Raw genomic sequence first — 11887 nt, forward strand, 5'->3', positions numbered from 1 at the left:
CATGGTCTCAGCGTCATGTTATTCATTGCTGTGTGTTTGTATTGGATTTCTGCATTCTCCCACTTTATTTTATTCAATTTGCCCTGCTGCAGCACCGGAGGCTGCACTTTCAGGACCGCATATTCAGGATTGCAATTCTATGACCCTAACTAGAGCTAGTCTTGCAAAGAAAGCCAGTGGGATTCAGAATAACGCGATAGGACCGCATTTTCCACCAAAAATGGAAGAAGAGCTCGTCAAGCCAAGTGTGAGTAACATTACTGATTATAAATAAAGTTATTTTTATTTGTTTAATGGTTGGAAAGGGGACCGAGTACCCTGGGCCCTCATGCGAGAAGGGCCCAAAAAGATGCTAGAATGAATAGCTGTGGATGTGGGAAGGGGACCATAGAGAATGCCTTTCTACAGGGCCCAGAATGTTGTGCTACGCCCCTGTAGCTACTTGTTAACTTTATGACTATAATTACTTATAGCCAGCACATTAACGTTACTTCAAAAAATTATAAAAGCCTGTCCTTATGGTTGGTCTTCACTGTCTTCAGTGTACGTGAAATGTTTAATGTTCATTGTTATACCTGGGACACTTTATCATCACAGATATTTCAGGTTTTTTTTACACAATGCTATGAAATCTTTATCAACTACTTATACTAGGTAATAGGCTACCTTAATTAAGAAGTAGTAATGAATGCATATTTTTTGAAGTTTTACCAATATTTTCATAACCCAGCAGCGATTATGTTGTCCACTAACTATTTCAGTGAAGTGGAGGAATTCTGCAGACGATTGGAAAAAACAAATGAGAAAAGAAGGTCGACCAATTAAAAGGTTGTGCTGTTACCTCCTTCATATTGTGGGTTTCAATATTGAAGGGTCAGGAAAAGTCAAAATCTCTCCCTCTCTCGCAGGAATCATTGAGACTGCTGGAAGTGTTCGATTATGTGAAGAACAGAAACGACAGACAAGAAATAATTAAAACTGTCATTCTCCTGTTTGTATTTCATGTGAAAATGCCAAAATTAAAAAAAAACCTTTTTGACCTATTTTCTTGCTTTTGTTTTTTTTGTTGGGAGGGTTGTGAAATGTGTTTAATATATTGTTTTCAATTTAAATACATTTAAAAAGTACCTGTTTATTTGACCTGCTAATATGCTTAAATTGCCCAACATGCAACTCTTGTATTGCAAGACAGAAAGTAGTATCTGGGTGGAAAAACCTTTTTTTTTAAACTTAATACTTGGACAGGAAGTAGCTTTTTTTTGGAATGAACCTTTTAAACCTTGAAAAACTAGGGTACTAGAAATGCGGTCCGGAAAACGCAGCCTCCGGTACAGCAAGAACATAGTATTGTGCATGGACATTTGACAGGCCCAAAGTAATGAAGCTCAAGTACCACTAGGGGGCAGTATTAGCATACTGAGAGAGAATTCTTTGCCCGTGATCATCGACTCAGCTCATATGAAGGGCAAACTGCATGTCTGTTATGATCCCCTCCTTACATAACTCTACAAAGTGACCATGTTATGAAATTAAGACTGTAGTTCGCATTCCTTTCTTAATTTACAACATACATTTCTAATATATGGAAGTATACATGACAGTATGTTATTCTGTTGCCTCCAAAAGTGTCTTTGTTTGCTGTCTTTGGACAGGAGAGAGCAGTGCTGAATAGGAACAACTGTTTCCTGACATAAATTTGCTGGCCGGGTATTTCAATTGTGCAGCAGGCATTTGTCCCTAGTATATAGACCACTGAGAGATGAAGAGCACATTTGGACAAGTATCTCGGAGGACGTCAGATAATACATTTATGTTGAGGAGACTTTTCTGTGCTGCTTTCAGCAGAGGAAAATCTTCATGAATTGATATTTTACTGCTAACAAACTTGCTGGGAGTTATTTCAGTCCTGCAATTTCATTTGTATTTGCACAATGATTTTCACACCCATTTTCACTGTATTTTTTAAATATAACTTTGGCTTGGATTTAGTCACAGGAACCGAATCAACGTGTGTGACCCGTCCCTCTCTGTGTCTGGAGAACTAACTCTTTCTTTCAGACCTGCAACATGAAGCCTGTGCTAAGCAGGCAAATACTGTACATTGTCCTCTGACCAAAATGAAGCAACAAATGTACACAACACAACAGAAAGGTTTGGAAATTGCTTTTTTTATTCACTTAGGATATACATCTTTTTAAATTATTTTCTTTAATCAGAACAAGAACGATGATTGACGTACAAAAATATAAAGAGAATTATGAAGTGCCTCGATGCCACATATACAACAGGAAACTATTTTACAGTAACAAAATCAAGTGTAAGGAAACAAAAGTTTCTCACATAAAACCACCAACATATTAAACTTTACACCGACCAACTTTCTCAGACCATCTACACATACCAAAAACTCTCTCTCATCTTTTCAGGAACTTTACTGTTTAATATAAAAAGCCATCTTCAGAACAATTTCCTCATCTATATTGTTTCTTTTGTAAAGGACAGGGTTTTGACTTTTCTCCTCTTGTCTTGCTCTTTGTATTGTTACTTACTGTTCCCTCATTTAAACCAAGTACCCATGATGCACCACCTCAGCTTCGTGCACTCCCCTACCCTTAACTAAGGGTAACTATAAAAAGAATATAGAGACCGCAAGTTCAAAACCAAAACTGAAAGTCGGCTAAATGCATTTGCAATGAAGTAAAACTGATACCTATGAAAATTTGAGGTAAAGTCTGAATTTCAATATTTGCCATGTTCAATAATCTAAATATATATATACAGACACAAAAATAAGTCATGAAAACGCTCAATAAAAATCTATTTTACATCTTCAAAAGGGAAATGATGTGTTTTCACTGCTCTGCTTTTTACATGCTGGTAATTACAGAGGGGTTTGATGCTTTTAAGCTACCTTGGATCGGAAACTGCCCAATATGACAATGTTTTGATATCTGAAAACAACATAAAACACTGTTGCACCAGCTATTTGTAAGTTCAAGACTAGTTGTTACTTGGTGAAGATTTTAACATAACTAAATTAAAAGGGGTTGCGTCACACAAAGTTGTTCTTATAAAGAGATTGGTTGTTATTTCTCCCAGTAACTGCCAGGTGTAACTGAACGTTGTACATAACGTTAGCTAACGGAACCAACTAACAAAGCTAACGTTAGCTTGCAAATATATGACACGTTCAGAATGAAGAGTAAAAGAGGTAATATGTAGTATGGTTGAAACATCTGACCTGACACATGGGAACATTTTTAATCTAATTTCACAAGTAACAGCATTACTAAAATTACTTAACCAGATGTCAGACTAATACCGTTAGCTAGGTTAGCATAATCGGATATTGCATGAATACTAACACTGAAAAACACTTATTTTAACATAAACAAATAAAACAAAGTATTGCCTACATTTACAAAAGATTACTAGTTTAGTTTAATATATCGTGTTCCCACGTAAAACTATAATTTTGTGACGCTACAGGGACTTGATGTTTACATTGTTGATTTTCTTTAGCTTGGACCGAGCTGCAGATGCTTTCATTAACAGACATTCATTAACTTTTAACAAGTTACTTCATGCACAAACTTAGATGGATGGATTTACGAATAGCTGGTGCCACCTAATCCAGAACAGTGTTAGCCTTTTTTTGAAAGGCTGTTGAAATGTTGATTCATTCCTTATATCAGTAAACCATTCAGAAAATTGCAGTTGGAAATAGCTCTTGTAGACAAAAGTAGACAAGTGAGTGCCACAGCATCAGTACACTGTGTTCATTGCAGGGGTTGTGACGGAGAAGTGTTTCTCTGTCAAACACTTTCCCCTGATTGTCTAAGTTCCACCATTTGACACCAAAGCAGGTTCAAAACAAAGTTACACTGATTGAAAAAAAAAAAAAAATTAAATCATACAATAATTGCCACCCGTCTTAAAGGCCTTGAAAATATGCAGTTTGTTCTCAATCATTTTGTAACTGTAAGATGATGACTGAATGGCATGGATGTATTATAAGAACTGGATCCAGCGTTCGAGGCAGCACCCAGTTCATTCCTATGAAAGTTGCTCAGTGGTGCATGAAGCCATCATTCAGCCAAAACTGCGTATAAAATTACCCGGATGATTGCCACTGCTTCCGCACTGTGCGGCCCATAGAGAAGGTGCACTTGAGACTTCCGCTGGCCAAGCTGGCTATTTCTGGTTTGGCGCTCCGCTAACTTGAATGGGGGTTAAAGGATTTAATAGTGCGGCTATCTAGACTTTCCAAATGTTATCGGACTGAATGGATCAAATTCTGATAGAGAAACAAATCATTATACGGGGGTTGTGGCGCTTACAAAAAATATCCATTTACAGACCTCTTTTGCCATGTAAGTCTATGGGAAAAAGTATTTTTGGGCCAGAGAACATCACGTGACGGGCCGGGAGTTGTAATTCCACTGTTTGGCCACTATGTTCAATTTGCTTCAACACCCGGTGCACTTCCTGGGAGCCTGGTAACTGGACGTAACTTGGATACTGTCCAGCGCAATGCACCAAGGCAACGAAACTCAGATCAAACTGTCAAAGTAGGCGGTGCTGATGAAATATGAATTAAGATTTTGTTACTGTGACCTGGCCGCTGTTTTTTTCCTGCTTCAAAACGGACCAAGCACCACCCCAACTTGCTTGTTTCGTTGCTCTGATTGATTGTAGGTCAATTCAATTGCGTGCAGAGGCATTTTGGTCTGCATCGTTGATAACAGCTCAATACATCCATGATAATGCCTCCTTGAAAATCTAAAATGAACTGAGAGGTTCCAGACTGCCAGAACAGATTAACTGAACTTTTAAGTGTTCAACTCTTAATAAATAATAATTAAGTTTTTTAAACTTCATTGATGCCAAACAAGCTAACAAGAACCTGTTAGGAAACCTGTAAACACCCTTAACTCCTATATTATCTTAACCAAATTATTCAAATTAAGTTCAACAGACAGGTTTAACAGGTGTTTAACTGCAGTGATCCAACACGGCTGAATATTTATTTTTTCAAATATTCTCAAGGCAGTCTGTTTTTGTTGTGCTGTGATCTGTAATTCTACAGACACCTGGCAATGTGCAGTTGAGTTTAATTAAATGCTTGATCAAACTACACAAGCTGCTGTTTGAATGTGTGTTAATTAAAACTGTACAACAAAACCAAGTGTTATGTCTGTGTGTGGAGTTATTACAAAGAGATAAACTGTTCCAACTATCTTTGGTCCAATTTTTCATGCAGTTCTGAAATCTCCCCATCTAGCCAAGTCCACTGGGACGACTGTGATATATAGAAAACAAGTGCAACAGAGCCATATTAGAAAGCTTTGCATTGGTGTGAATGGGTTTGTGCAGGCTCGGCTGAAATCCACCACACGTGTCATCTTGGCGTTTCTCTACATACACAGATGTCTACAGTCTGTTACCTTCACTGAGGTTACAATCCAACCTGAAAGAACGCAAAGGCCACCAATTTGTCAGCTCTTGTATTAAATAAGACATTAACCATTGAAGTGCAGCTTTAAACTGCCAGAGGACAGACTCCCTTTTTTAAAGACTGCATCAGTAGAAAGTCTAAAAACACTCAGGGGAAATGTCACTAAAGGGTTCCCAGAGTTTCCTCCATGGCGAGTATACATGAACAGAGTAGGGTTTTTAGGGGCTCCGGGTATTACTTGAAGTATTTCCCTTTCAATGCGGGCCTTCCCAAGTTCCTTGTCCTCCAAAACAAATAGAATGATCACCAGGTAGCCCTCTCCCTGTGTGGTCTGGGCCCTACAGGTCCTCTGTGTAGATGATACAGGGACTAGTATCCTCACTCGACTCCAGCTGCACTGTGGACACAAACCAGCGGCGGGAGCCCGTGGCGTTGTAGTTGAGCGTGGTGCGGTAAGTGTTCTTGGCGTGTTTCGGGTAGATAATGGTGGTGCTCTGGTAGCTGATAGGTTTCTGCCGCGGCTCCAGATACACCTGGGACTTATAGCTCTTCCAAGTGCAGTTTCGCACAGCCACCACTGTCTCGCTGAAGGAAGTGGGCATGGGAACAGGGGCGCAGTAGACCTGGTCCCGGTAGTGCTTGTCGGAGTCGTACTTGACCTCGGAGTTGCACCTGGAAAGGAGAAGTTGACAACTTTTTAGAAACACATCCAAAATTGATCACTAGGTGGCAGTATTGACAAGAGAATATTGATCAAAATAAGTGAACTGAGCTCCATGTTGCAACCAATACTATGTCTTTATGTGTCAAAGTTCCCTTACTTGATTTCCTGCTCTGGTTTGGGGTTGACCTCAATGCTTTCTCCGAAGAACACGGGGTGCATGCGAGTCTTTGGGTCTGTGCCGGTGGAGTTCAGCAGCAGGTAGGGCAGCTGTGCAGAGGAAACACAAGAGTCACAATCTCACAAACACATCCATGAACTGCTGAACTGTTTGTAACCAGCCTGCCAACGTGTCCATTCAAGTAAAAACATCCCAGCATGGTTGGGGGTTTCGGCAGAGCCAGCAACCCAAAGTTAAAACACTGCAGTCCCCACCCTCTCCAGGAAAACACGCTCCTTGATCCGCCCTTATTGGAACTTGCCTTGCCCGTGGCACGACTATTACTACAACAACAATTAGACAAGAAGCACAGCAGTCAGGGCAGCATTTAAATTCAGATAACACTATGTGTGTGCGTCCAGCCAAATTAAGTGTTGGTGGTAAATCTCATTCTGGCCACAGCCTGTGATTGTGTGTGGACTGAATGTGGGCGTACAGATGTTGGGCCTACAGTAGTAACAGAAATGCAAAACTAATATTAATATGAGTTTGTGGAGCAGCTGGTAGCCGGGCTGAGTGGAGATGATGCTGTTAGAAGATGATAATCTCTTTTTGGTCTGCCAGCCTCCACAGGGAGATCTCATGGGAACAAGTTATCTAACGGAAAGACGGTCTCTAATCACAGACACATTCTGTGCCTTTGTCATATTTCTTCATTCTTATGTAAATTATGATTTTTATGGCTTCAACAGCATGCATGTGTGAGGGTGTCTCTCTTTCTCAGGTCTTAATCTGGCCACTGTCACTACTCCAGCTGCTTCACTCTTTAGAGCTGTTTCACACAGCTCACCAACATTCACATGCACAGATAGAGACACAGTCTGGTAATTTCTGAGGTATAAACCATTTTTAAAACCAAAATATTAAGTTATAGGCCTGCAACTAATCCTTGTTTTCATAATCGATTCATCTGACGGTTATTTTCTCGATCAATTGATTGGTCTATAGAATGTCAAATATAGACAAAAATGCCCATCACAGGACCCTAAAGCCCAAGGCATTTTGCCTAAAATAATATTTCTTTCCAGTGACTAATGGATTCATCTAATCAAATTTCTAATTGAATCATACGAATATCAGTGCAATTATTTTCATGAGATTAATTCATGGGAGTGTTTGTAGTGCACAACACCAGATGGGATACAAATGTACTGTACTCAACTAACTGTAGGAACCAGGTCTGTTTTAGTACTGACCTTTGACTCTGAGTGGAGCCATAAGGGGACAAACAGAGCTGCACCAATCAGAAACACAGATACTGTCACACACTATGGAGCAAGGTTGTAATTGACCGTTTTCTTTGCATGTGTGTCGCTGGCCAATCTGAATGACCAAATGGCACCCCAACCACAACTCTGACACCTCTCACATTACACAGGAGAGGCTGTCACATGCTGTGGTTTGGCCGCAGTTAAGCACACATGCCACAACGGGACGAGCAGGAACAGGCCAAGGACACAGCAGATCGCTGTGTGAAGCTCGTCTTACCTACAGCCTACGATCATCACCACACACTCTCTGAACGGTGGAGCTGAACTTGCACACCTGCTAGTTTTGCCACGCCTGCTGGTGGAACTTCATGACCTAAAAAACGGTATGAGTTTGTGACTGTCTTTACCTCCGCTGCTCTGGCATGGAGAGCATCCCAGGTGTTTCTCTACGGTGTGTTCTGGCAACTTCTGCAAAGCAAACACTGGTGAATGGAGGGTAGGTCACCTCCAGGCAATGGATCCCCCAGTATGCTCGCAAAGCATAAGCCCCCCCTGGAAGCATTTCTGCCCAGGAAAAATAGTCTGCAGCTGAGCAACCCACACAATGTACAATGCACAATGCAGAGCTGCTAAGGGAACTGCTGGCTGTTTGGTGGAGTGCTGACTTTACTTCCTGTGTTTTCAAGGCCATTAATGTAAGAACATCAGTATCGCACAGTAAGGCAGATTTAGAAAAAGTCATCAGAGATCTGTCTCCTGTCTGTCTTCCTGTCTAGTCCTTGATGACAGGACATGTACAGTACACAACCTTAAATGGCTCTGAAACGCCCAAGATTACAAGACCACACTCATATTGTTCATGCATCTAGTCCATCTTGTTAACTTTCATATGGTAAGACATGCAAGTATTTATTATCCCACATCTGCATAAATTTGACCCAGGTTTGAAAACAGAGGGTTACTTCACGTTTAATTTAGAAGTGAGAGGTCATCAAACTCTTATGCAATGACCTGCAGCCGCTCTAACAAGCCCCTGCACCCCCCAAAATAGAACTTTAGGATTGTTCTTAGGTGGCATAGAAAAACAACACATAAATAGATTTGGAAATAGAAAAAGAAAAATCGAGCATGTGTGCCTCCCCTCATCCTGCTAACAGACATGTAAATTGAAAACTTTTGAGGTTTGATCCATACACACAGGCCCACAGACAGGATTAGAAATGTCAAAGCAGGATCCGCTCCTATCAGGACTGATCTTTAAAAGGGATACCACAAAGCAGAGCAGTCCTACTAATCTCAACCTCCAGAGGATTAGAGGATCTCTCTTGTTCTCTGTTTCAGGCTTCAGCAAACCAATGTCACGCAACTCCCAGGATGCAGCACTGCATTTCTGAGGCCTCCTTTAAAAGCCACCCCGACCTGCGCAGACATGTTCTTAAGGCTTTCGAAACTGGGAGTGACCTGGAAATGATTTTCAATCTAATCAGCCTTGTCATGTGTGACAAAAATCACTCCTCATTTCAATTATCGTAAATCTTAGTTTCCATGAATATAATCGACTATGTAGTATCATGTCTGTCCTCAGTTGATTAAGTACTCATAATGCCTTAGGGTGCACAGACTGTTTAAATGGTGCAATCAAAGTACAGTTGTTAAGTACATATTGCTGGAAATATTATGTCATTTCACCTTTTAAGTTTAAATTATGATAGATTCCTAATGCCCAAGAGCTATTTGAAGACTTCAGGAACTAATTCAAGAAAATTAAAAAGACGTTAATAAAAGTTAATTTAAACAACTTTTGGTTGGCTTTTCTCGGCCTATTGTTAGACTATTGTGTTTTTCTAAATATTTCAGTTCTATTTATGGACTTGCTGGTGTCCATGGTGGTTTGATGTGAGCTGAGACTCAGACAGATATCTAATAGTGTTATTATGAACAGAGACATTTTTCAACGACCATTGCTGACATCAAACAGCTCCTGTTTCTACTTTGGTTCTACTGCTACCACATCCCCAGACATGGTGAATTGAACATTAATAAATCCAGCAGGACCCTGGCTTCCAGATGCTGATGTACGTTTTTCGCTTTAAGCAATCATTCATTTCTCATTCATTTTGAGACTCAGATTAATCAACTTTACAGTATTCTCTCTGTTACCTCTAACTTTAACTTCTGTTCTATCTCAGCTTTACATTTAGGGATTTTGGTGTCAATGTCAATGTTAATATTAAGAGACCAGAGTCACAATTATGAAATGCAAATACTGAAGCTTCTATAGATAAGACACCTATCTTGGATATACAGTAGGTTCCCAACTTGGGGGCTGGGACAGTCCTCAAGGGTTTGTCAATCAACCAGGATGATTAACAAGTAAGGATATAAGAAAAATCATGACGATTACCCGCCAGTCAAAAACTAATGCAACATGTGAAGAAGGACTGTGGACATTGCTTCACTTTAAAGGGTCACAAGCCAAAAAGGTTTAAAAATACCAATCTACTAAACAACCAATTTGCCTTCCTGTTCCGTTAAAGTGGTTCCAACAGAGGACGCAGACCTGCTGCTGGAAGCTTATAGAGCTAAAACTGACTTACTGTATTATGTGTTTCATTAAGATTCTTCAGCCTTCTAATCGATATGGCTGACATGACAGACCCTGAAGAAGAAGATGCCTAACGCAAACTTTTTCATGACAGTCCCCAGTGTAAATCCATCACAGAGCATTACCTTTATGATTATTACCGGCTATCTTGAAGGTTGTGAGACAGAAACCTGATCACACTAGTCATGCTTAAAGTGTACACACCTTCGCTCTGATACATGCTACTGAGTGAAGTAACTAAGTGTTATAACGCTTTGTGACATCTTGCTGGGAGCCCCTGGAATCCTGGCAAGGACCCCTGGGAGTCCCTGGACCCCAGTTTGGAAACCCAAGTGGGCCTAATCAACTCACTGACCCTTATGACACCATGTAGTCAGGGGCAGGGCCCAGCTGAAGCACTAAACATTTTTACTGACTTATTGAGGGCCAGTGACATCTTCAGCACAAGTGCAACATCAAGTTTGCAACTAAGGAATTTCTGAGAGAGAGAGAGAGAGAGAGAGAGAGAGAGAGAGAGAGAGAGAGAGAGAGAGAGAGCGAGCTTCCAGATGTGTGAGTGTAACTGAAGTGAAATCTGTTTCTGGCCAAACACTAAAATGCTCTCAGATTTTCAGTTTCTCCCACAGCAGCGTCATTATTTAGCCATTAGGTATTTATATCCTTTAATTCAGTGTGTCAATGAAGTGACTGACTGCACAATAACTCTGGACATAAAACAGAGCCGAGTCGCTGCTTTCAGATTACAAAATTGTTTCAAATCATGAAGTAAATCCAGCGATGTGTTTCTTACCAGTTTGCCTTCTCTGCTTTCCTTTTTATAATATCCATGATGACTTTCGACGGGCGTCGTGCAGCTGCCGGAGCGCGACTCGATCAGACCCGGAGAGAGTGAGCAGAAGGGCGGACTGGGACTGGGAGGCAACCCCGAATCCGGACTGTCGAGCAGCCCTTCCCGGTTCTTTCCTTTCAGGCTATCATCCATCGATTGTAAATGTAGGTGCCCCACCATTTCTGGGACGACTCAAGTCAAAGAAACACCCCAGACGAAGTCGCACTGACAAGTTGCGCGCTCCTGCGTCGAAAAGAAACAATCCTGCTGGGCGAACTTTTTCAAGATGACTTCTGCAAGCAGCGAAGAGGAGAGAAAAATTAGGAGATATTCATTTAGTCATTGCCCATACACTGTGGACAAAGTGATATGAATTCAGCATTTATTTCTACCAGCCTTTAACTTTACTGTACCTGCGCGTCGTGAAGTATCCACCTTTAATCCCGAAATATATTCCAAAGAGGCGTGACAAATCAACCACAAATTTAAAGAAAATCCAAACTTGACACCAAAGTATTATTCTTAATAAAAAAATAAAATAAAAAATAAAAAACTTAACTAAAACGTAGTAAAACTCGCGCAAAAACAAAAAGTCGACCGTGCGTCTGGCACCGATCAGGAGGAGAGCTCCTCTTCTCGGCTCTGACTGTGTGTGTGTGACCGAGTGTTTGAGAGTATGTGTGTGTGCGTTCTCCAGTGGAGAGCTCCTTCTTAATGACCCAGCCAGGCTTTTTTTTGCACCTGGATCCAGTCCAGCCCTCATGATCTGGATAACTTCCATGTACAACCGACAGGGGCGAGCACGTCCTCCTCGCTCTGCTGTAACTGTGTGTTTATGATCTGTTGAAGTGCCCTTGAGCAAGTTACCCAAATTGTAGTCTCGCATTGCCAGCCATATATCCA

General features: G+C 40.9%; 1 protein-coding gene across 3 annotated transcripts; it reads right to left on the minus strand.

The window, feature by feature from the left end:
• Positions 1 to 4400: 4400 nt before the first annotated feature.
• rflna (refilin A) lies at positions 4401 to 11685 on the minus strand. Of its 3 annotated transcripts, XR_004105107.2 has the most exons (5): positions 11398 to 11685; positions 10946 to 11277; positions 6280 to 6389; positions 4919 to 6130; positions 4401 to 4875 (listed from the first exon to the last, which is right to left on the minus strand). XR_004105107.2 is itself a non-coding variant. In XM_031300752.2 (4 exons), exons 2-4 carry the CDS (start codon positions 11162 to 11164, stop codon positions 5797 to 5799), a joined length of 663 nt encoding a protein of 220 aa, XP_031156612.1. In that variant the 5' UTR covers positions 11165 to 11251; positions 11398 to 11685; the 3' UTR covers positions 4401 to 5796. The 3 variants fall into 3 exon arrangements, 2 of the variants coding, with proteins under 2 accessions (XP_031156612.1, XP_031156611.1); XM_031300752.2 differs by having other exon boundaries at positions 4401 to 6130; positions 10946 to 11251; XM_031300751.2 differs by having other exon boundaries at positions 4401 to 6130.
• Positions 11686 to 11887: the final 202 nt, after the last annotated feature.

Source organism: Sander lucioperca, chromosome 2, assembly GCF_008315115.2.
Source record: "Sander lucioperca isolate FBNREF2018 chromosome 2, SLUC_FBN_1.2, whole genome shotgun sequence".
NCBI classification, from domain to species: domain Eukaryota; kingdom Metazoa; phylum Chordata; class Actinopteri; order Perciformes; family Percidae; genus Sander; species Sander lucioperca.

Coding starts and splice junctions, on each gene's coding strand:
- rflna (XM_031300752.2), bottom strand. CDS start 11,164: ATGGTGGGGCACCTACATTTACAATCGATGGATGATAGCCTGAAAGGA. Junction 6,390..10,945: donor AAAGCAGAGAAGGCAAACTG/GTAAGAAACACA, acceptor TCCTCTGCACAG/CTGCCCTACCTGCTGCTGAA. Junction 6,131..6,279: donor AAACCAGAGCAGGAAATCAA/GTAAGGGAACTT, acceptor TCTCCTTTCCAG/GTGCAACTCCGAGGTCAAGT.